Source organism: Acipenser ruthenus, chromosome 2 (assembly GCF_902713425.1).
Source record: "Acipenser ruthenus chromosome 2, fAciRut3.2 maternal haplotype, whole genome shotgun sequence".
Classification (NCBI taxonomy): domain Eukaryota; kingdom Metazoa; phylum Chordata; class Actinopteri; order Acipenseriformes; family Acipenseridae; genus Acipenser; species Acipenser ruthenus.
The window spans coordinates 19,789,005-19,815,674 of NC_081190.1; the positions used below are offsets into that span (position 1 = coordinate 19,789,005).

At 36.7% G+C, this 26,670-nt stretch overlaps 1 protein-coding gene across 3 annotated transcripts in view; it reads right to left on the reverse strand.

Moving 5' to 3' along the window:
• The window catches only part of LOC117962676 (rho GTPase-activating protein 24-like), a 233,612-nt gene that overhangs the window by 130,774 nt on the left and 76,168 nt on the right, over positions 1-26,670 (reverse strand). For 2 of the 3 annotated variants that reach the window (XM_058991189.1, XM_058991195.1), the window contains one exon: positions 3,368-3,567. In XM_058991189.1, coding sequence (XP_058847172.1) covers positions 3,368-3,567 — 200 coding nt within the window. Of the gene's footprint in view, positions 1-3,367; positions 3,568-20,443; positions 20,804-26,670 lie in introns of those variants that run through there. The other variant, XM_058991191.1, reaches the window with a different exon arrangement.

Consider the following 26,670-nt stretch of genomic DNA (forward strand, 5'->3'; position numbering starts at 1 on the left):
TAACACGAATGCTAAAATGTAGTCATGTTAAGTGGATCGGAACTCTTTCAATGCACCAATATTTTTCTTCTCATTTAAATGAATTTGATATGCTTAAACAAGATTTTCGACTCATAAGGCTTTCCCCCTGAGTTCCCACTGCAGGGCCAGAAAGTTAGATACTGTATATTCATCATTTTGATTCTCCCTCAATCATACAGATACAGTGTTCTCTCATCGTCACAATCTGGAAAGAATTCTACATGAATGATTTGTGTCTGCTCTAACTTTGGATACTGACATCCGATAATTGTATTTTTTGTGTTGGACATTAGTTGTATATGTTAATACAGTCGTATGACATTTACTTTCTGATATTTTAATAAGGGGTACTCGTTGCCTGTAATGTGACTCCTGTATATATCCGCAGAAGTGTTTATAAAGAAGTACTGCCCCACTTTCACCATATATATATATTTGTTGCATTGCAAATTCCATCTACTGGCACTTCTAATGAAAACAGACAGCATGCATCAGTGAATGTTGAATGTGCTGTGTTAGGTGGAAAGAGGAGGAAGTTTGAGGGAGTGACGCCTTTTTAATATCACCATCAGTGATTATGCCAGCAAGTCTTGGAAGGGTCAGCATGCCTGCACATTACTCGACCTTCTCCTAATGACCGATATCCTGTCAAACACACTGTGAAGTCACTTGATTGAGGGCTAAGGAGCAGTTCCCAGCTGACCACAGCGAATGTTCCCTATCCTTATCCAAGCCCATTTCATACATACAGAGTACATATTCACCACAATTGCAAATCTAACCTTCCACTTATATTTGAATCCAATGTTTAGCTAGCCAAGATAATACAGCATACAGAGGACTCGGATACTTAAGTCTACCTTACAGTAGTGTGGTAGCAAAACTGAGCTTATTAAAGATTAAGGAGTTGTGAGAATATTGCAAAGCAAATGAATGGTAAGAAAATGTTTTTAAAAGCTTGTTTATGACATCTTGAAAGTAAAACTAGTCTCAAAGTAAACACCAACCTAGTTGCAACACAAATGTTTTCTTCCAGCTTTGTTACAATGGCATCTTCCACACTTATTCCTGGCTGCAATCTCATTTATGACTGACAGTGAATAAGTATTCTGATTCATGCAAATCACTGACTGATGTTATACTGAGGAAGAACTTTTTAACTGTGTCTTATTTTCCATAAACAAGACTCCAGACAGGCTGAAGCTCGTGTTGTTTAGGCAAACTGGGTTTAAAATCTTGAGAAGCCGCACTGCACAACAGGAAACATCATCGGATCTGAAGTAATGTTTAATCACTGAAAAGTCTCATGCGTGCTTGCTCTACTTAACATGCGCACTGTCTATTTGCAGGAAAATAATCAAGCAACATTTACACGACTGTACGCTTTGAAGTTCTGTGAACCAACTGGCGCAGCATGCAGCGCTACAGGAATCCAACAGCAACATCGCAGATACTTTAAAGTTAGATACAGCAGCCACAAGAGGTATCCTGGCTACACTCCTCCAGATCAAAGTGCTGCCAAGCCAAGGCATTACAGGAAGGTCGGGTGAACGATGAGAAGATTAGGGAATGTGCCAATTGTGCCACGGCTCAGAGTATCTAGTATCTTGTTTGTCAATACTCCATTAGTTACAACTTACACAGAGATTTAAAAGCACTTATTTAAAAGCATACAATTTATGGTAAAAATGTTTTACTATATAAAGAATAGTCTTCATCATATTTGCTGTCTTTATATTTCCGCAGGTCTCAAGCTCTTTGCCTCTAGTATCTTTGATACTGCTGTATGTTCAGCAACAACTATTCTTCCATCCAGGGGTTAATTTGTAAACAAAAAGGTACCAAATCTTAGAATTAAGGAAGAGGGTTAGCATTTTTGTTTATAGACCTAATGTACTAAGCTTGATTTACAGAAGTTTCCTTACCCTTAGAGGTCACATTCTAAAATATATCGTTACAGTACACTTTTGTCATACAATTCATGGAACAGGAAAGCAGGTTTTCATTGTTATGTATATAGTACTTTTTTGCATTACGGTTCATCATTTGTAAACTGTATAATACTCGCCTGTCAGACAGAAAGGTACCGGATCGGCACAATTTAACCCCTGCTTCCAGACATAATTATAAATCACTCCATCTTAAAATATATACAAAAATAACAAGTACAATTTGAAATGTTTGTGTAAAGAATTCAACTGTTCTTTGAAAGGCACATCTTTTGTGGTAAAGGGATAGATTGATATACGTACAATTCCTGTTAAATGTATATTCCCTTCACATATGGAAGAAGTCATTTCCCAATCAGTTCTATGGGGCTAATCTTAGCACAATCAAAACAGATGTGTAGCTTTCAGCACCTGGGGACGGAAACACTCTTTCCAAAAACTGCCCACTCAGCTCAAGCTTTTAACAAAGCAGTTGGACGTCAAACAACATATTGTTCATTTCAGACAATGGACTTCTACTGAAAATGACTTAAATGCTTGCAATAAAGTGCCTTTTGGGGTGAATTATAAATAAATAGAGTCAAAAAACAAAAAGAAACCAATTACACAGCGTACAGTATGCTATTGGTGTTTGGTTTCTTCAGTCTTGTTCTATGTTATATAAGTGATGTCTTTGGAAAGTATATGGCATTAATGCCCTGAGCTTTCGATTTTATATATATATATATAAAAATGTTATGGCCTATATTACAGACATAATCATTTAACAAGTAGCAGATCTGCAGATTTTTTAAAATTGTATATTTGGCCCTGTGTGCTAAAAATACAACTGACAGTTCATGAATCTTTTTTTTTTTTTTAATAGTTTAAACCACGGGAGAACAACTCGGTCCACGGGGACCATTCCACATCAGGATTTAGAGGTTATCAATACAATAATTAACAAATTAATACATGAACAGAGGTGTACAGTAAGTGGTTTAATTAAGTAACTAAGGCTAGAGGTTATCAGTTAAATATTTAACACATTAATACATGAGAAGAGGTGTACAGTAAGCAGTTTAATTAGTAATTAAAGCTATGGTTGTAACAACTGTATGAGCTAGAGTGGACCTTGCTGTGCACCACTGGTTTAAACTGGGATGGGATTTAGCTCTGCCTCTGTTAAATCTCCTATGGATGGGGCATGAGACACACTGAGGAAATATAGGGCAAAGGGTATAAAACAAAACTTTAAACACAACTTAGTGTTACACATAGTGAATACAGTAGTACTTCCCTTTACCCCAGCCCCATTTCTTGCTGCTATAGCGATGCCTACGGTTTTGAACTCTGAGATCATGACACTGTACAACATTGTATGCAAGCTTTTTTTTTTTTTTTTACGGCCTACTTACCAGTGCTTTAGTTTCATCTTCATCTTTGTAATAATAAAGCTGGTCCCCCTTGAGAACAAACCAGCGTGTGTGCCAAGTCTTGACAAAGCCCCCTTGCTTTCTTAGCCACCCACACTTAATGACATTCTGCCTCGCCCTGCCTGACTGGGGGCTGTTGTTGGAGCCACTGTGGTCGTCCATTATAAGGCTTATAGATTTTTCTGTTGGGGGGAGATAAAAAAAAAAACAGGTCAGTTAGCTTAATAAGGTAGTGTTACAATACCTGCCACTGCTGAGGATGAGTAATAGGACTGACAAAGGTGTCCCTCCAGCTGGCGCCTTACTTTTTTATGTATTCATTTCTTTTGCAGCAGCTAACCCAGTTTCTTACACTGGTGCTCAGCAGGGAACTAACCTACTTTTCCATAAAGGTAACTTCAGCTGCTGTATATATATAGTGCAAACAATCGAAAGGACTTTTCAAGTACAGTCCACTAGCACCCTGTGGCAACTTTTTAATAGCTACAACTGATCCCAATTTGCTATTGCTTTTCCCCATTTACTGAGACATTTTTGGATTATGAAATAAAGGAGACTGCTAATACAGGCAGAAAGCAGTCAGGAAAATAGAGATAAACACGCACCACATATACTGCATAACACTTTAACTCTATCAAGTTACTTGTAACCTCTGCTCACATCATATCCTTCCCATTGCCTTGTATTTCAAAAAAAAAGAATTAAAGGAGTTTTTAAAATCCTTTTTCCTCTTCATAGCACTAGCATCGCTGCTCCCACAAAGTATGTGCATACTTTTGGATATGCTGATACTTCAAAGACAACACTACAGATGAAAGGTTGCTGCTGCTTCTGGTATGTAATCACTTAATGTGTTGTAGTTCAAACTACCTCCCATGGTCTAGATGGAATCAGACCATGTAAACTATAGGAAATGTATTGGGTTGCAACACACATAGAGTATTTTGATATACTAAATAAATGCAAAAAACACATGATGTAATTTGTGTTAACACAGCATTTCAGATACAAAAATACTTATTAAAGTGCTGGTAAAACAGTAGTTCACTTCTTGACCTTTTTGAACCTCAGAGCACATTAACAGTAATTAACAAGACAATCATTTCCACTTCAGAGAAATCTAAACTGTTGCAGAAACACACAGAAAAATAATGAAATAGTGAAATAATCATAATACTGTAACAGTAACTTCTGATAAAACTGTAAAGCAGTCTATAAAGGTCATTTCTGCTATGTCATTGTGAAAATATTTTTCTATTTTGAAATGAGCACACATTTTTTGTTTTCTCCTTTGAAAGAAATAGGAGTTACAGTAGCTGAAGACCTATAAAATATAGGTTTGTGTAAAAAAAAAAAAAGACAAATAAACAAAACAAAAAAGACATTTACATCTCTGGTTTGCAAGGATGTCATGCCACGTTATCACAGGCTTATCTGTTTTATTTGAATATCTTCTAGGCTGCACGGTTATTATTATTTATTTCTTAGCAGACGCCCTTATCGAGGGCGACTTACAATTGTTACAAGATATTACATTATACAGATATCACATTATTTTTTATTTTATTTTTTTTTACATACAATTACCCATTTATACAGTTGGGTTTTTATTGGAGCAATCCAGGTAAAGTACCTTGCTCAAGGGTACAGCGGCAGTGTCCCCCACCTGGGATTGAACCACGACCCTCTGGTCAAGAGTCCAGAGCCCTATCCACTACTCCACACTGCTGTCCAGAGCCCTAACCACTACTCTGCTAGTGCTAATTGAGGTCTGTGAAACATCTGCAGAAACATTAGCTCAAGCAGCGATACCAAATGAATACTCACATTTGTAAGCAATCTAAGCATCACAGTAACAACAAGTTTGTGATATAAAATATAATGCAGTAATAAGCATTAGTTAGTCATAAACATAAGTACATTTGATACAGTATATATCTATCTATCTATCTATCTATCTATCTATCTATCTATATATATATATATATATATATATATATATATATATATATATATATATATATATATATATAAAGGCTTTAAATAACAGAGGAAGTCACAGGTATCATACTATGTTTTACAAGTAGCTTAGGACTGTAACATTTTATAGCTTAGCCTTAGGACTTTCACTGTTAATTATGAACCAGGAGCTGTGTAAGCACAATATACAAGGCATGTGAGTCAAAGGTATAAGGCCAAGACAAAACTGTTTAGAATTGATCACATTTGATGATTGCAGATGTAAATAAAGCATTTATATGAAGAAAAATTGTGAAACAGAAAAACAAAAAAGCAACTAGTTTCAGTACCTTGGGCTGCATCACAAAGAAGAATTTGGAACAGTAGGAGGTAAACCATTTTGCACTAGTTCCTATTGTGAATTATAGAGAAAGCTTTTATCCTACACTGTCCTATCAGAGACAAACACTTGAGATGACAATGCCAGTGCAGAAGCCTATGCATACATTCTTTTTTTAAGCTTCTCTCACTCTGTATTACAAACAGTCCATATATCATGACAGAACGGTGCATCATCATCAAACAAGTAAGAGCAGGGAGTCTACAGACCAGTCTTTTTCACCCTTCATCAGCAGACAATATAACAAAAACAAAGCATAATGTGACATCTCTAATTGAAAAAAAACATGAAGTAAAATGTATATTTGAAAAATAGTCTAGCCGGTTTCATTAATACGGCCACAGGTTCAAACAAAGGTTTCATCTTTACTTGAGCAGTAATACAACATTACAGAATAATAGAATATAGCTCTGTCAAGGATAAGGTCACCAACCCATTTAGCACTTATGAAGCCATCATCTCAAAGATATGGGAACTTGAGCTGTGAAAATTACTATTACAAAAGGGTCAATTTTTCTTGTTTTGATACCCTCGAACTAACCAGTCCAAATTATAGCATACTATTGTGCACAAAGTATGAAGCCAATAACTCAAATTGTTTCGTCTTTAAGAAACAAAAACCAAGAAGTCACAAGTCACAGAGGTCAAAGTGAAGGGTACCACTACATTCCTCCCGAGAAGTTTCCATATCATTGAAAATATGTAGTCTGCATATCAAATGGTTTATGTGATGTTAGCAGTTGAAGAAGTGGTGGTGGTGGCAAATGTACAAGAATATGATTACTTTAAAACCAATTCAGGTCACTGTTGAAGTTGAGAAGGTTTTACTATATATTAAAGCTGACTTGGACGGATCTTACCACCACCTGAATGAAAAAAGAAACCTTGCCTATTGTTGGAAAATGGTTTCTCCCATTCTGTCTTTTTCATTCTGATCATGAAGGCTGTAAGAAAAGTCCAGGGTAGACAAATATTTAACTAGCACATTATACCCTTTAACTTTCAAAGTCTTGCATTTTCCTGCACCAGAATATAAAGTACATCATTAGAAAATCCATTCTAAAGTTAGCAGTATGTACAAAAGCCTTTGTATTTTGTAATTAGGCTGCTCTGAGAAATGCTGGAACAAACCAATAAACAAGACACTTTGGGCAGGATTTTCAAAAGTTCATAAATGATAACTCCAGTGTTAATCAAGAAATCGGTACGTAGCGTTGATTTTGGCAATTTCAAGCAGCCGTTGTGCCTGTTTCGTTATTAAATAATTGCCCTAATGTGATTTCCGAAATTATGTTGATTTAAGAAATAATGTTGATATCTTCTTGCAACTATTTATTTTGTTTGCGTGAGAATTTAAAAGCAAATCAGTGTTAATTGTCATAATTTATCAGGATTTAATTCACACTTGGAAAAAGAGGGTTTTAATTAAAGAAAGAGTATATAACTCACCTTGAAACAACATTTAACAGACCGCAGCTGTGACCGGGGTTCATTCTTGTAGTTATGAAATTTGTTTTGCCTTTTCTATACTTGTGGTTATGAATGAGATTTACTCACTTCTTTTAACCATGTGTAACCTTACGGAACGTTTGTTGTATTGCTAAAATGATATACCGTTATTTGCACCCAGTGTAATGTTACTACCAAGAAATTATCAGTGCAACTGTAGCCTATTTGAATTCTGCATATGTACATTATATGACAGCTGACATCTACTGTCGATTTTATATGAATTATACAACTGAAATTTTGGTATAGAAAATGGCATATTAGATATTACAACAAAGTTTCCTTAGGTGATTGCGGATTTGCAATGTGTCCTTGGCTTTTAATACCTGTGTCTTATCCACACAAGAACAAAAAGCAGGCGTCAAGGACACACAGCGATGCACTGGGAATGTGCTCGAGATCATTGACATTGATTTTGCCTAAACATAATTCGTAATGTTGTCTGACTCTCCCCGCACTTTATGTACAGTGTACACTTTCACCTTCACAGGTTTGTATGCATATAAAATGTTCTTATAATACTGCAAGTGTTCGGTGGCTACTTCTATCTAATCATGTTGAGTTTATTTATCGCGGAGGCGAGCAAAGAGTAACACTAGAAAATGCATGATTAGAGGAATTCACCAAACAATTAATTATAAACAAATTGTGTATTGGGTAGGGAGTTCTATCGTAATTGTAAAAGCTTAATACATATATAATGAAGTGTTACATACATGGTATACATGTGTAATAACTAACAACTACAAACACCAACGGCATGTGAAATGTTCTGTATTTATAGTCTACAATTATAAACACTAAAATACATACAAAAGTAGATTCATATGAATAAATTCCAACCAATATACATAGATGGCTTACTGATTTTTTTTTTCTTTTTAACCAAAAAAAGATTGCAAAATGCACATTAACAGATTTGTATATAGTAAACTGTGGCAAAATATCCCCCCGAATGTGGGTAAATGACTAATGGGGTTTAATTATTATTTTGTTTTTAATCTGTGCAGTCCGATTTTTACCCACACGCCAGATAATCGTAAATCAGCATTTAATATGTGAAGTGTTCTAAATAAATGTACATTCTGCATGACAAAATGCACAAGTTTAAATGAAGTTTACAAATTATACACAACATAGATATTCCCATTATTTTTTATTTCCATTTGGCTGCTGCTCGATGGTGGGAGAGGCGCCTCCCTGTACGCTAGTAGTTTCCATAACAGCTAATTATGCTTCCATTCATTTTTCTTGATCTCGTTAACATGCATTTTGATTAACGAGTTCCCCGTATCTAATTGTTGAGACAGGACGTGATGAAGGTGACCTCTAACAATGAAGCCTTTTAATGAGAAATGCGTTCATTAATGACCTCATCGACTCAATTTCACAGCATCACTTGCTACTAAAGCTCTCGTTACTATAACATGAGTTCGATACAATAACACTGTTTTTGAAAATCCTGCCTCTTAAACCTAAATAAATAAATAAACAAATAAACAAATAAATAAACAATACACACTAATGGAATTTGAATGGTGTTTTTGTTTTATACCCGGTACTGATGAAGATGCATACTGATCAAGTTAGTTTAATCCATAATTGCAGAAGAAGATGAAATGCAATCAGTGCATGAGCTCAGTGCTGTAAATATTTAATGTAGAGAACTGCTTTGAAGAGAACTTATAAATTTCATATACAAACCAATATCCTTAAACCGCCTTTGAGACAGCATTGGTATTGAACACCAGGAAATAATGGCAACTGCAGCAAGGAGCAGCAATCTGTGTGCTCTGTGCAACAAGACAGAATGATTGCCACCCCCTTAACCCCATTGTGCCCTCGTGTCACACATGCCCGTGATACACATCTCTCTTGACAATAGCAGGGAGCACCTTCCCTGGTGGCTGGCAGACTGTCCGAGGACAGCCTTTTTCTTATAGATGGAGCATACACCTTGCTTCAGCTTCTGAACTAGAGCTCTGTCACTATGCCAAACCCCGAGGGCACTGATATATTAAAGTTATCTCCTCTCCTTTTCTGGTGGGAGCCTATGAGCCTGAGAACTGAGAATTGGCCAAATAATGTTTGAGGAGCTCTGCTATCAAAAGGTCATTTGCATTGGCACTCATTGTTGGCATCCTTCTTCCGCAGAGGAGGCAGCAGTGTCCACACTGGATGCTGTTCTCAAATACAGGATGTATAATGAGACTGCTACCCTGACAGTCTGTGTTTACTATTCAAAACAATTAGCAAACCAGCAATACCAGCTAATGTTTTTTTTTGATGGGGGGGGGGGGGGGGGGTGGAGTAGTAAACATTGACAATTGCTAGAATGTAGCCACTTGGTTTAAGCTTGGGCCCTTGGGGATATGTGTCACCCTACTTGAATTTGATGAGCACATAACTCAACTGGTATGTTTTTCCCTACCAATATCTTTGCTCTTGAGCAAGAAATGTTACTGCCACTAATTAAATATATTTGGCTTTGTTACCCTTCTCCAACAGATGAGATGCTGTAACCTTGACACTTTGCAAAGAAAGAGTAAGGTCAAATAAAGTAGGAAACCTCTGGAGAACCAATGCTGAGGGTCACTGTGGCAGGAATGGTTGGCGAGGTGACGTCAGGCCAGAAGCAGGAAGGAAAACAAACTGCAGGGCAAAAGACGTGACGTGCGCCGTTTATTTTTTAAATAACAAAAATAAATAAAATATTTAAACAAAAACTGTGCTCACAGAGCGAAAATAAAAGTTTAAACAAAACACAAATCTGGAACACAAAACACAAACAATAGGTCAGGCTAGGCAGTTGCTGTCACTGTTCCTATTTTACTTTCGTTTCTAATCCACTCGCTGACTCTACTCTCGTTCTCTCCTCTTGAACACCCACCCTGAGTGCAGAGAGCTGCAGGCTTTTATTTACTATGGCCAAGGGGTTAACTATCAATTATCTCATTACCCCTTGGCCACAATCTGCACAAGTTTTTTTAAATACTACTGGCAGAGGAAGAGCTGACGACCTTGCCTCTGCCAAAACACATTTAAATGAAAATAAACAAAACATACGGCTTCACCGTCACATTTATAAAACAATAACAAAACAAGGCTACTCTTTCATATTTATAAATAAATAAATAACAACAATAACGATAACAATAATAATAATAATAATAATAATACCACAAAACAAATACAAAATAATAAATTGCACAGGGGGTACCCCGTTCTATAAATAAATAAATACATGTGCAGGGCTCCTCATCCTGTTACAGTCACCTTCCCTCCTAATTAATGTTCTATACATATGAGTCCATTTCATTTCAATATTAAAGTAATTCCCTCTGTATTGATGTCGCAGGGGAGCAGGGTAATGGCTACACTCCAGTATTCCAGATGTACTTGGAAGTTTAATATTTTACTTTTATAGATTTATATTTACAATAAGCCAAACTTTATTTATTTAATCAAAACAGAGTTCATTAATAACTCTATATATACTGCGTATTGATCTAAATCTTTGTGAAGAAGGCCCCCTGTCTCATAAGTTTCATATGTGTCCAAAAGTAGAGATATTAAGAGTAGCTAAGTAACGACAATGCAAGTTAGGTGAATACGTATTGACCACCTGAGGTAAATCCAAGTCTGCAGGGGTATTTTCATGACTGGACCTTGCACTGGAGGGATATAATGATCATTTCCCAACATTTAAAAAACACATTTGGAACCATAATTGAAAAGAGAAGAGCTAGCAACTGTTGCTAGAAAGTTAAAGCTCTATATTCTTTATTTATTCGGGGCTGGCATTTCCTGTCTAAGCCTAATGCACAGGCCTGGTGGAAAGATGCCCCTGCAAACACTGCCACACTGTGTATACAACATTCAGCTCCAGAGAAGCTCACAGGGACCTATTGAAGGGGCTCATTAATAAAATATCCAACATTCGGCAGAACAAGTTGTTATGTATTATTTATGATGTTTGGAAATTATGGCAGCCAATATTTTTTTTTTTTAAATGAGTTGAAAAGACAATGCCAGCCTTGATATGGAATATAACATGATTATCCATTTGATTTGATTCTTTAGATTTGCATAGTACCACTACTGCAAAAAAGTAATGAAACACAAAACAAATCTTTATTCTGCAAAGAATGGTGCAAGAGTAAGCCTGTAGAAATAAATACTTGACAAAAAAGCATGTTCATTGTTAAGGACAGTTATTCTTAATGCTTAAGGTAACCCTGACCTTACAGTTGTGTGTAGCAAATGATACTGCTGCATCAAAACAGTATACTGTTTGAGATGTCCAAGCAGCAATGCAATGTTCTCAGTGTATAATGATACCTGTGGCAAAGTGCCCCGCCCCTGTGTGCATTTGTGTGTTCTGTGTTGTGTATATGCGTGCGTATGTAAATGTTGGTGTATAGATTGGTACACGGGATATAAACGGGTCTGTGTTTCACGTGTGTTTAAAGTGTATAATTATATTTAGGCACGAGGATGGCACATCACTTCACGTGCAGATAAAATGTGTATAATGTGTGGCACGGGGTTGCACGTAATGAATTCACGTGCTGGGATTCAAGTGAGTAATTAATTAGTAATTGAATCCCAGCACAACAGTATATATAGATGCACAGTTTCACTCAGTCGTGGTTAGGTGTTCGGAAGAGGAGAACGGGTGAGAGAGAGGAGAGAGTTAAAATCATTAAAAGCAAAGATAAGTGTGTGTACTCACCGTGTTTGTTTGTCTCCGTGCACCGTTTGTGTTTAGTGCGTTTTTGTATGTCTGTTTATTTTGGCGCAAGTGCCGTGTCCCGTGTTTTTGTCTGTTCCAACCTTTTATTTTCTGTTCTGTTTATTAAATGCTGAACGCGATCACGCGTTCAGCCTCACCAAAACCCCATCTCTCTGTCGTTTGTGTTCCTGTTTCTGGTCTGACGCCACCCACTCCGGCCGTCTTTGTGACATACCATATACGTTATGTGTTTATAAGTCTATCTGAATGAGGATTTTGTAATTTACTGCACCTACAGAACCTACAGTTAAAAACAGTCTTCCTTCAAAATCACAGCATGTGTATGAGGTTAGCAGGTGTGTCATTAGAATTCAAATCAGATTTATTTCAGTTCTTTCATGTGGTAACAGAGTCCATGTGATGCCAGATGTAAAAGATTACAAGCAGGGTCAAAAACAGCACAGCCAATATAAAAAAATAATTCAGTGCAAAAAAGCAGGAGGATTTGACAGCTATAATTGATATAATCTACCTTCTCTTCAAACAGTATAATACAGCATACATCCTGAGCAGCCTTGGCTTACATTCCATTTGTAATGACAAACGCTTCCACTAAAAGTATATGTGTTCAATGTGTTCAATGTTCAAAACATTTGTCATTGAATTTATTAAGTTTCTTTTAGCCGATTGAGTGTTTAATAGTTATGGATGATTCCTTGTATAATGCACAACCTGGTATATTATATAGAATATTATTACGCAAGTATACTGTGCACCTGGTATATGACACACAACAAATTGTCCCTATATTTGATTGTATGCTGGGAATTACAGTATTTCATTTCTTTCCTTTTCTAATATACTATTACTTGTGTTCTGCATCAATGTCTGTTGTTGTTATTACTTCGGTCATTATGTCTGGTGCTCACTAGAGGGGTTGAAATTACAGTTGCACCCCCTAAGTGACATTTCTAAATCACATCACTTCAGAAATTCAGATGCAGTCCCCATGGCTGAAAAAACACAACCATTTTACATAAAACACACCTAAAGGTAAATCAAACAAGTAAATAATTAAATATTCCGAAAAAAGTTGATGGTATAATAAAGCATCATTTTAATATGGTCATTAGTGTGGAATGATAATTGCACTGTGTTAATGGATTGTGATTATGTTCATAAACACACAAGCTATGGCTTGTCTGTTTCTCATTCCCCTAAAGGGACAGTCAATACAAAACAGGAAAAAAAGAAAACTGTTTGTCACTTTGTTTAGGCTTAATGATATCTTGCCAAGTCTACCTTGGAAACAAGACAAGTCTAAATAGTATTTACTACTGTCCTGTGACATGGATCAACACAGGCGAGTACTACAGGGCAAGACGCAAATGCGCTTGTTTCTTTATTAAATAAAATAATTAAACAAAACAAAACACTACTCACAAAGTAAACTGCACGGTGGCCAAAATAAACAGATACCAAAAACAAGTAGCGTGCTGGTTTATAGCCAGCACGAGTAGCAATTGTTTTTATAGAGGAATAATAATCTGTTCTATTCAATCTCAACAGCAGCAAAGATGTCACTGTTTCAATATTAAATACAAATCAAAGTTCTCAAAGTGTAAGTTCTCTTCAAATAAACTTAAGAGATTCACAACACACTGTCAGAGATGTTGGTTTGCTCAAGGTCCCCTACTTTTAATGATGTAAACAGGGGTTGTAATTAGATTAACTGGAGGACTGTGTTTTAATCTTTTTGGTTTTGGAATGAAACACACATTTATTGTGAGCTTCTGTTCTTAAAATTGTGATTACTGTATATCTTTACCATCAAAAATAAACCTTGTGACATTAAACCTCACTCATTTTAAAAATGAACAAAATGAAAGCAATCCATACTTGCACTCACCATTTTAAGTTTATAATTAAATTAATAATTATATATAATTAAACCAAAGATGGTGATTTAACAAGGGATTCATATAAGCCCTATTTGTATGGTTTAGCTTTATAATGGAGTGATTAGGAAACACTGTAAGAGATGTACCACTTTTTACAGAATGTCTGGAGGGTTGTAAGTTTAGACTCCACAAAGTGCTTGTAACACAAGGCACTTTCATGATGATAATTTATAATCATTAAAATAAAAATTCCAAAACAATTGTATTAATTGTTGTATAAATGCAATACATCTGCTCAGTGATTCTGTGTAGTTACATCTGTTTTTTTATTACCAAAAGGTTTCCAGGCCTCACTCTGTCCAAAAATTCTTACACAACCCATCAGAACAGAAGCAGAGGCAGGATGTCTCACACCAAAGCCAGCCCCAGCACATGCCAGTGACAAACCAACAATGAAACAGGAAAGCACTGCCCAGAATCATGGGGTTGCTCGGAGCAGAGTTAACTTGCTTTGTCTATCCTTTATGTCATCTATAAAACACTCAAGAGACTCGTTCTAAAAAATCTTATATTTTCAGTTTTTACTGATTTATATTTTTAAACATGGGGAAATGTCATTTATAATATAATATATAAAACAATGAATATTTGTCATTTAAAAATAGATTTAGACTTTCATAATACTTTATACTCAATATCTAATATACAGTAAAGTTAAACTATTTGCTCAGTATCAAATAATCTCAGATATTCCAATATTTAAGTAAAAACTATGTTCCAATATATGTTATAAACACTTCTTAAAGAAAGTGTACCCCACCAAATGGTTTTATTTCTCCTCTGTACTACAAAATAGCAATGTCAGAACATTAAATAAAGGGTAAAAGTGGAACTATATACAGTATTGAGTTTTTGCTCAGCCCTCACTAGGATGTCAACTGCAACTCTTGTGTACATGTGCAACTTGAAGGTGTGGTGACGATTACACTAAACAGCTTCAACACACACATTCCCCCTCTACGTATGTCTCGCGCTTTAGATCCGCAAACAAACAGGTGTGATTTAGGGCAAGAAGTGACATGTGCTCAACTGTGACGGCAGACAACAACAGTACTTCACCTTCATTTCGTAAATGGCCCTCACCTGACAGCATGTAGAGTTCTAGCCCTGTATTAATTTGCACCCAATGTACAGTGATTTAAGCAGAAAAAACAAGCAGGCATTCATACCTCAGCCGAGAAGCTGCAGTCAGGCATGCTGTGTTTGCACAGACATCAGGAAACATACAGCATCTCAGACCACAGAACACTTGAATGATAAATTACCATGGACTAGAAGTAGGCTGCTTAGTGATATATATTCCAATTGTCTATACCGCCCGGTTGTGATACAAGGGGACAGGGGGGAGAGGTCTGACAAGGCGACTGATGGTGCAGATGAAATTTCACTCCACATTAAACAAACTGACCATGAGCAAACAGAGAACAAATAGCACAGCACTGAGGGCAGTCTCCCAGACTGTAGGAACCACAGACCCATCATTACAAAATAACACTACCAGTGAAACTAAGGATCTCCTGCAGGGCCAGAAAATGAAATTAAGCCTCAGGCCAAATTTTGGCTACATGAAATATGTGAAGAGACTCTAGCGCCTTCACCCCAGTGGTACATGAGCAAAGTAACTTGGGCTCTATATTATTGTAGTAAGACACTACATTCCTGTTCTTTGATTGTCCTTTTGAAAGCTGTACTGACAAATGGAGAGAATGTATTTCATTCTTTCATGCAAAAGAAAAGACAAATGTGTTCACCATTAGTTTAATATTCCGCTTAATAGTATGAACTTACAACTATGGCCAAAACGTTTGCATCACCCTATAGAATTAATTAATTTTGCTTCATAAAGTTGAATGACACCTGGTGAATAATGTTACGTTAACATATTGAATTACATACCACTTTGTCGTTTTCCATATACTTAACAAAAAACTGACAAATTTAAAAATTTTACATTTTGAATTCTAATATAAAGCACTGTACTACTATTATGGCTTCCGGTAGACTTTTGCAATATCATTTTGTAGTTTCTTGGATTACATGATGTTAAATAAAAGATCTAAATTATGTTAACATAATTTATTATTTTTATTATGTCTCAATCCTAAAATCCTAAGTAATGCAAGACGTTTGACTGTAGCTATAGATCTGTGTGAACTGTTAAGGTGGATAAAATAAAGTTAAATGAATATACTGGACACCCAGGAGGTAGAACACATGGTGTCAGCTTTAGACAGGTGGCTGCTAATTCAAGGTACTTCTGTCATCCACTTACGGGAAACCAAATCTGTTCTTGCTGAAAAGACAATATGATCTCTCAGTTCAAACGGCAGTTAAGTACTTTTGGTCAATTTTGATTATTATGTAATATGGGAACACATCTTCATACTGTATATTAATCACAAATAAATACTTGTTATGAAAACGGCTAAACTTTAAGACTAACCTACTGTACAAAAGCTCTTAACGTAACCACTGATGTTGAACTGAATTTGAGTTATTTACTGTAAGGTATTAACTGGGCTTTTTTAAATCGGTTAATCTTCTATGACACTCTTGTGTGAAGATGATTTATATCAGTAACATTACCTCAGCAACACAAGCAAACAAACAGAGGGAAGCAGATTTTTATTTTCAGTTACCAACAGGATGGCTAACGCAATCAAGTCTTTTTCTAATCTACTCATGCTGTTTGGTATCTGCCAAAAACATAATACAAAACAGCTTTTCAAAAGCTTTAAAAGGTGAAGTAAGCAGTTTCAATTAGATGTATTTAATTTTATAACATACATTTGAATAAGTGTAGCTAAGATCTGTTACATCTAATATCAAAACAGACTTTCTAAACTAAAAACAATCTTCTTTTCTGAGTGCAGTTATCAAATACAGTGGCACTCGGTCCTATATATACTTTTAAGGACCCAATAGTAGAAGCATAAACCTGAACACCTTTAGAATTAAATAATAATTACAGTAATATATATTTTTTGTTCCACTTGTATAAACTGCTGTAATATTTTTTTAAGAAGGAAATACAGCATGCAGAAAAAACTGGCACACCAGAATTTAAATAGGGCCTTGACTTTCTAACAGCCCAGCACTGCGAAGGATTGTGACAGCACTGTACGACAGTAGGAGATTTATTTGTTTAAATAAAATATAGATATTCTGTGTAATTTAAAACGTTGAACATGAAATGAATTATCCTATCACCAAAGGGACTGAACACTGAATACTGTATGGCTTCTTTAGACTTGTCTCTGCAATTAAATTGTATAGGGAAAACAAATCAGTTTGAGGTTACTGGAGCTATTGAAACTAGCTGAAAAACAACATTTGAAGTAGTTTTGGACACATAATAAATATATTTTTGGCATCCTCATACGAGGCTATAGTGCATTTGCGTCTTACATATGTCCCTATTTAAAGACCAGACTTTTTTTTATTTTTTTATTATTATTATTTGTTTATTTAGCAGACGCCTTTATCCAAGGCGACTTACAGAGGCTAGGGTGTGTGAACTATGCATCGGCTGCAGAGTCACTTACAGTTACCGAAAAGACCGAAAGACGAAGCACAAGGAGGTTAAGTGACTTGCTCAGGGTCACACAATGAGTCAGTGGCTGAGGTGGGATTTAAACCGGGGACCTCCCGGTTACAAGCCCCTTTCTTTAACCACTGGACCACACAGCCTCCTATCCGTCCCCATATGAGGTAGCCATGCATGAAATGGTTAATGCAGGTTTCACTGTATTAGTTTTCCAGCTTGTTCAATGTCAGGAGTACAGTACATAGCCCCAAGCTTATTATGCTGCTCTGGAAGTTCAGTCACCTTCCCTTAAGCCCTCTTCATATTGTAATAGTGTTAATGTGGGATTTTTAAACTACGGACAGACAGTGCACAATAAAGTGGTTGTGTACAATATTTGTTTTTCAAAAACCACGCAATTTAATTAAGATGTACCTCTGTGACTACTCTACTAATTACTCTGCTAATTAAGGAGTACTTATGTTGTATCCAAGTGGATTGTGTGCTTGAAATGTTCATTAGTACTGCCCTTTAAGGTACATTCTTGGCACACACTAAAAAAGAGGGTTATCACTAATGTAGCTGAGAAAAGTACTGTACCTGTTGTGATATAGTGCCTCTAGTGTCAGGATGGCACAACACTTTATAACTGAATTTTTGTGTGGGTGCTAAAATAACAGTCTTTAGGCTCAAGAATGACAGTACAGGGCTTCTACACACTTATTATGGGTCTCAAAATTGAGTCTCTGGCTCTTTAAATCACCAACAAAGGTTAAAAAAAAATAACAAATGGCCTAGCTCTTTTGGAGCATTAACTAACACAATTATTTTTTTACTTTAATCCTGAACCTAACAGGAGAAGGCTAGTCCCTTTTGACCTGTGTAATATAGCACATACCTTTACAAAATATCTTTTAAAGTTATTTTCTGTAGACCAGTGAAACGCACATGGTGGTACTCCAGTCTCTCTCGTGACTGGAGTACCTAGCTTATATAAGAACAGCCTGTCAGCTTAACAAGGTACACCTGTAAGCAATTGTTTGTAAACTGGCGGCTATTTTGTCTCCGGACATTATTGTTCAGAAGAGCCAAGACAGCCGCCATCAGTCACTTTCCAAGGACCTACTGGCCTGTAGTTTCAGGAATGCAAGCATACTCCATCACACTGTATTTATGGGTTCTTTGATTATATATTTTGCCAGCTCCCAAATTACCAGTACATCACTATCTGACTGAGCAGTGGCAGTGGCATGCGTCAGTACATAGACTGTCTTGTGTTACAATATGGCTGACAGTTGCCATGGTATCTCATAAATGCATTAACAGTACAAATGCTACTGGGATACCAGTATAATATAATATCCTGTGTATTACCCTGGCGAAACCATAGCAAACCCATCAGAAAGGTCAAAGAGACAGATTCAATCAATATGAACATGGTAAATAAAACATTTGAAATGTATACAGATTAAATTAGCATGATGCCAATATAAGGTCAACCTGATATGAATAATGTCTTACAATGTCTAAGCCAGTTGTTATTCAGAACAATGTTACATAAACACATCTTTGCTTATGAACAGCAAAGTTATGTAATTTACTTTAAAATTGCTGATGTTGCAAATGCACAGCAATCAATTCTCTCTCAGGGCTAGAATGATCACTGCAGTTGAATTAATAAATGCTTATCAAACGGCTTTTACAGGTATCCAAAAATCTAAAAGGCAGCGTCTTACACAAACTGCCGTAAGAAAGAATATGATATGCTGATGTGACGCATCAACCACCCATAGATGAAAAGTAAAGACAAAACAAACCCTTTCTAAACAGCTGACAGTAATCCGATGCTTAGGAACTACATGAAAGTTTGGGAATTGCAGACATTCCTTATGCAGCACACATTCATATATCCACATAGAATAATAATATTAGAGATGGTGTCTTCAGCTAACTCTGTTCAGGGACACCTGATATACACAGAGATCCAGCAGCTATTTGAATCGCATTAGGAATGCTTGCAACAGGGCCAGTTCATTTTCTCAAACGAAGGTCTACTAACTATCTGAATTAATTTAATTGTGGATGTATAGTCTTGTTCATTGTTTAATATCTTTGATGATCTTTCCTTCTGATAGCGTGTGTCCTTGGGAATGCTAATGATGGGGCCTATTTAGCAAATTTACCTGGGTTTAAAAATGTCCAAACGTTTAAAGTCCACTGAGTTTTTGGGAATTAAACCTAATTTAGCAGATTTCTATGACAGGACTTTTAGCAGAACAAAAACAACACACTGCAGATGTCACATAAAACTCAATTTAAGTACATGAAAATATCAGTAGCACAGTAGTGAGTACAATTGAGCAAGGTCACAGTATCTACATTTAAATGTGTTCTTAGAAAAAGGAAGACGTTTTGATTTGTTTTTAATCTGGTATGCGAAATCTACTGTAGATAATGTGCAAGTGAACATGTATTTTCTAAATATTCTCTGACAGCAAACTGTCACTATGTGTGTTCAACTCAAGACAAATGAACAACAACATGATGGCTCTTTGACTATACAGAGTAGCATACATAAACTGTATGTATTACTGTAACGATATTTCAGCTACCCAGTCTCATATGTTGACAGTTGCCAGGCACAAAATCTGCATCTTCTAAAAACGACACCTACATATCAGGATAAACCAGAAAGTTCACACGATAATACATTAATTACAAAGCGCCACAGACAAAACCGAGAGGCAGACAGAATTAACCAAGTGGTGTCTCATGGACAGCTGCTGTTTTCTAGTCTGCAGTGGTTACAGAGAGAGAGAGAGAGAGAGAGAGAGAGAGAGAGAGAGAGAGAAAGCGAGAGAGAGAAACTGTCCTATCAAAAAGAACGTGACCTCTAGCAGCTTACTGTGAAACACACACACACACACACACACACTGTACATGCACAGACACACACAAGTGTACCTACCCTTCAGACTGCCAGGGTATTCCAACAAAAAGTGATATTTAAAAAAAAGAATCCACAAGAAGAAGAAACAAGCAGAATTCACATCAAAGGCTGCCTTTTCAGCTCCATAAAACCCAGTAGCTTCAGAGCCAGTCAAAAGGGGAAGTACAGCAGAGCTGAAATTAGCTGTCATAAAGTTTTCTCTTGACTGCTCAAACCATCTGTACACTTAAGGTCCCCCGGGGAAAGCAGCTACCTCCAGCAGAGCTCTGCAGCACAGCCACATGTATTTGAACAATCCGAGCGTACCTCACTGTAGCGCTGCAGCAATAGTCCAAGAAGTTAGGTACTAGACAGAGTGTGTGAGAGTGGGTGTGTGTGTTTGCGTGAGCATGTTTGAGAATGGGCTGGAGTATCTGCACAGAGCCAGCCCTCTCAGACACTGCCTCAGGTTTCAGATTTCACAAGCAACTGGCAGTACTGCACTATACTGCCAACTTGCTCAGGCAGGGATAACCCCTCTCAACAGCATGGCAGCTCACCGCTTGGATAGCCCTGGAGGAGAGAATGAATGCCAGTGTGCGGTGACTGCTCTAGAAAATGCATTCTAAATACACTGTTACCTGCTTAACCTATACCAGCATGCTATTGGGTTGACCTTTATTTCAGGGGGTTGTGTGTGAAAAAATGTTCACCATTGGCTTGTCTTTTTTGGACTGGGACAAGGGACTGAAGAGGTTTGTCAATTACTTACTTGTAGTGGTAGTGAACTAAAATGTCACTATTATATCAACAGTATACACCCACCGCTTACACTTGGCAAATGTTTTTAGTAGTTTTAAAAAAATAACCAGCTCAAAAAAATTATAATAATTTTAGACTGATATGTATTTGTGGCAAGCTGTCCAGAGAATTGATGTCAAACTCGGAAAAACACACACACAGCACTGCGAGTGAAATGTGAATGTGCTTGCTTGAGCGTTTTAATAAATAAAAAGATTTAACAAAACACAAACACTGAACAAACAAAACGGCACAATGGCCAAACAAACAGACACTAACAAACAGTGGACGAAACAAACAAGTGTCATGCTGATCCTCCAGCATGCATAGCAATGTTTATATCTTTTGTGCTGCTTCTCCCTCATGAAAAGCAAGGGGTAAGTAAACAATTAAATAAACCAATCGTATACAACATTTCAATAATAATAATAATAATTATTAGGTTAATGCAATAGGTGGTCTGAAATGGCTGGTCCTATGTGCTTTAAGAGGCAGACTGAAATGTTTCTGTGAGAATCTGAAAACAGCTATTTCTATTTATACAGCACAAGTGTTGCAGCAAGACTGGTCTTGCTTAAGGAAAATATAGATTGTTGTCAGCTGAAACACAGGGCTCAACCCTAGGACTGTCAGACAGTCATTAGAGGAAATTGTCCTGACAGTGTTCAGTAAAAAAAGGTCAGTGAATTAGGACCAGAGGGTTTTGCTCCAGTGCAAAGTTTCCACCAGTGTTTAATAATATAATGATTGTAATACAGTACTTAAATGATATGCCCTCAAATCCTCCGTTTGATTGTTGTTGTTGTTGTTGTTATGAGCTTGCTCTAGGGCAACTCAGAACATAGAGTTGGACCCTAAATGATTGGCATGCTACATGTGCTACTTCACAGTATGTAAGTAACTTAGACTGCTTATCAGGATGGAATATGCTTTTGTAAGTGCTACTGCTGTAAGGCTTTACAATACGGTGTTCATTTCAAGTTTTGAAAATTTTATAACTATTTCATTTATTTGACAACATTTTTGCATTGGCTAATAATGGCCACTTGACCATCAAAGAAAGTCAGTGTGAATTAGTATTCATTTTAATACCTTTAAAACTGTAAAATTCCCTTTTTTGATTAAATATTATAAACCAAAATACTGTATCCTGTATAACGACTGTAGCTGAGTGTCTGAACCTGACACAGTAATCCAGCATTACTTAGTGTTGCCACAGCAACAATAGCTTCAAGTGACCTGCTTGGTGTGACCTAAGATTAAATTATTGGCTCCATTCCTTAAATTCATTTCAGGTTATTTATTCTTTATTTTTTTATCTTTTGATAAAATACATTTAAAAAAACCCACACTGTTCTAACAGCATACTCAGACGTACAGTCACTGTTTTTTGTTTTTACCTTTTGACTTAGGTATCATTAGGAAATGCATTTTAAAAACTTTGGACGGTTTAACATGTGACATGGCGGTTGCATGGGCACTCGCTATAATAATTGTCATACAACATGTATGCAGCTTGCAGATTACATGACACGTCACTTGACCACACAAAGATCTATACATTGCAAACTAGGGAATTTTCTAATTTAACTTACATTCACCAATCTTAGCCCGTCAGTGTACATTATGCCCATGCTTTTGATTTGTAAGTAAAGAGAAGACTGGGATTTCAAGTACCAGTGTGCTTAAATAAAATGGTGTTTGAGAACACTGTGTTCCGAATTTATCTGCAGACCTAACACCTCACAATGCTCCTGGTGCTAATAAACAAACTGAGATCGATTTTTTAAAGCATTGGAGCTACCTGTTCAGCTGACAATAGGGATACAAAAAATAATTGCTTGTTTTATCCCTTTAATGCCCTGTCAGATGAAATTCACGGGAGACAGGAGTATAGGAATACAAACTCCTAGGTCCACAATAGGCCAGCATTACAGTGTCAAGCTCAGCACAGCTCAGGTGGCTGTCACATATACCACCTTTGCCAAAGTAATGCAAACCAGATTGGGACAGATGTGACGCAAACTTCTCATTTCTGGTTTAAGGTGATCAATGAATCTCTGTGTGTGTGTGTGTGTGTGTAGTGACAACAGGACTGGGGGGCAAGCGTGTGATGGAAATGTATGAAAACAACCATGCAAAGGCACTGTGTGCAGTGATCGATGTTCACACGTTCACACTTATTTTTCACAACCCATGCAGCATAATATTTTCAACAGCTATTTCTTGTATCTGTTCTTTCATTGTATTCTCATAATCTGAATATTTTTTCCCACAAGTGTCATTCTTTGTTCCAAATTATTAATCAAAATGAAACAAATAGTTTTGCTATAAAAAATATATATTTTCAAATAGATAATGAAGCAATAAATAAACATTTGTGTTTGTATTACTATTTTTTAATCATGTGATAAAATATACATTCATTCAATAAATAAATAAATAAATAAATAAATACAGTTTTCAGGGTAGAATGTGATTTTATAGAGGAATTACTTCTATAGGTTGCACATTGGAATAAAGTATTCTATATTGTATACTGTATTGTTTGGATAATGTAGTATACTAGTGGTGTATTGTATACAATGGATGTAACCATAATGCTCATTATACAGAGGTTACACATTTATTTAAAAAACTGTAATGGTAGCACAAGTTCTTGCAAATCAGGTGCAATAATCTTTGTGTGATCCAGTGACAAAAAAGAAATAAAAAATAACTTAACAATGAAAGCGGGTATAAGAAATCTATACGTGCTGATTTATGTCACTGTGACAGGGCTGAGGCCCGGATACTAAAATATGTGTTTCTTTGAGATCTCAATATCAGGGTGCCTGGGGAAGGATATTTGCGAGCTGGTGAAACACACTGTGCAAGGGAGAAGAACTTCAGTGACAGTGCTCAACAGGTTTCCCGTGTGTGGCAGATTAGCTTTTATCTAGGGCAGCAACAATGTGAATAGCAAGGGTTTCATGCTCATACCTGCTCTGGAGATCAACAGCGGCCTGTGACTTCTCTCAAGAATTAAGCTCATAAGAAATCAGTTTGGCTACACCACTGCTCAGCGTACATATTAGATACTGTAGCCTCTTAAAATCAATCAATCACATTTGGGAATCCTCCCCAGTACCCAAACGTTTCCCACAATCGCATTAAATAAGGCTCAGCTGGGACTCCAGTCAAGCTTGATTCCTAAATAACCAGACACTGAACGACTGTGCCATCCTGCGTAAGAAATCCATCATGCACACATATGAGCATCTCAGTGCTAAAAGCTTACAGCTTGCCAAGTTATGCCCCATTACTAAAGGTGAATGAAAACATTCTGAAAGACTACAAAAATGTTTTTCTGTTCTGTATTCAGAGGCTGTCATTCTGCAAACTAATTTAAGCTGGGGTGTGCACCTTAGCTATGTGGTCTGCACATGACTTTAACTTCTCCATTTACCTTAGGAAAGTAATTGGTTATGAGAAGGAAAAATGCAGGCCTTCTATGCATTACGGATATCAACACTTTATAATGATCAAAGATCAGCCATTCGCTGGCATTCTTTGTCTGTAAAAAGTGAAGACTTTTCTAACCCACAGCTGCTCCAAGCTCCTAACATTGCTGTGGCATTCGGTAACAATGATCTGCCACATTCTATGGTGATCAAAGACTAACACAATTTTATTCCAAAAAACAGAAACTTTGGAAAGGTTAACAATGATGCAGTCAATTTCAGATAACATCGCTTTCCCATGAAAACTAAACATAGTGCTTATGCGTAAAACTGTCATTGGTAAAATAAAGTGCAGAACTAGATTTCGTTTTCCAATCAGCTGTTCTTAAATGTCACCCAGAAGGTTTTATAATGAAAAATATCCATCCAATGTCAACCCAACACATGTGCTATGTGTTCTGTATAACTAACAGCCAGGAACAGAAGTAATCTGTAGGCAGAGCTTTTCCTGAACAATACACGACAAAGAGAGACAGCTGTGTAAAAAACTATTTGGGCCTATTCCATGTGCTATTTACATGGTCAAGGCAGCGGCACAGGGAGTATTCAGATACTAAGAAACAGTACCTTCTAAAGCACAATATACGGTATGGCCTTCTCAATACACATACACTCCGACTAAATGAGTCACATAGCTGACACCCCGTGACTAAGAACGTTGCCTCCTTTCACTTCCCCAGGTCATTAATATGTAGGAACGGCAATTGAAGCAAGAAAATATACAACAGGGCTGCAATGTCATGAGCACATGTTTGTGGTAATTATTACATACAGAAAAATACACAACTGAAATTGTTATATGTATATTCAAGATTAGTCTATCACCATCCATAGATGTAAAAGCATTAACTATGAAGGCATGGCAAGAAGAGTATATTGAATATTAGATGTTTACAGAACAGGTAAAGCTATACAACGTCAAGCAGGGAAACGTTTGGCACTTCAAAGATTCTTAAAGCTTTACCTGCTTGCATGTTTAAAGTTATCTTTATTGTTTTTCTAATCCTTTTCATCTATTTGCTATTAATAGGTTCTAATGGGAACATGACTCAAAATAATGTGGTCCCTATACAACATGTGCTCCCTATACAACTCACTGCTTATGCACTCACACAGGCTATGTGAACAGAGTAACTGTGGTGAGGTGGAAGAGAGACATGGAGGAAAATTAAATGAGACAGCTTAATATACAGATACTGCCAATTTAATTTAGCAATTATAATAATAAATGTGAGGACATCATTGATGAGAAAGTTGGGCAGCTCCTCTTTAATTGTGTTTCACTTTGTTTCCTGTCATGTTTCCCAGTTTGTGATGGACACTGACTCCAGAGGCTTGAGATCATTATTGATTCAAGAGCACAAATGCTCATTGGCATTGAGCATGGCTTGATAAAAGGAATGTCATTGTTATAAGAGTGGCTGGTAATTATTTATACTTTATCCATAACTTCAAAACAGTTGTCCAGAGCTGGCCAAACCGCGGCTCCCGGTGAAATGCTGGGTGACGCACACTTTGCGGCTCAAATGAACTGAAGAAAGAGTAATAAACAAAAAAGAGAAGAGAGAAAAAGTAAAAATGAACACAAGTTTATTATTTTTGTTCTATGTATTCATTCATATTTCCATCATCTTGAGTGAAAGCCGGATGTGCAGTTGAAAGTCAATTTGATCATTTTTAATTAAGTGCTCGTTCGTTTCATGGAGACAATGGCATTGAGAAAACCCTCCACGAGTAATAAACAAAAGTATGAGGCTTTAAGCTAGAATAGGAGGAATAGTTTGCTTTCACTGAAAACAGTGGCTCATCTTCAACAAACCGCTTACACACTGTAGTCTGTACAAGGCGAGTAACCTCAAACGCCATTATGAACAATGCTAATGGCACCACCACCTCCCACTTAGGCTTCCCCTTCCCCTTCGAATGCCATCAGGAGTCAGTACTGACTCCTGCTAAAGAGTT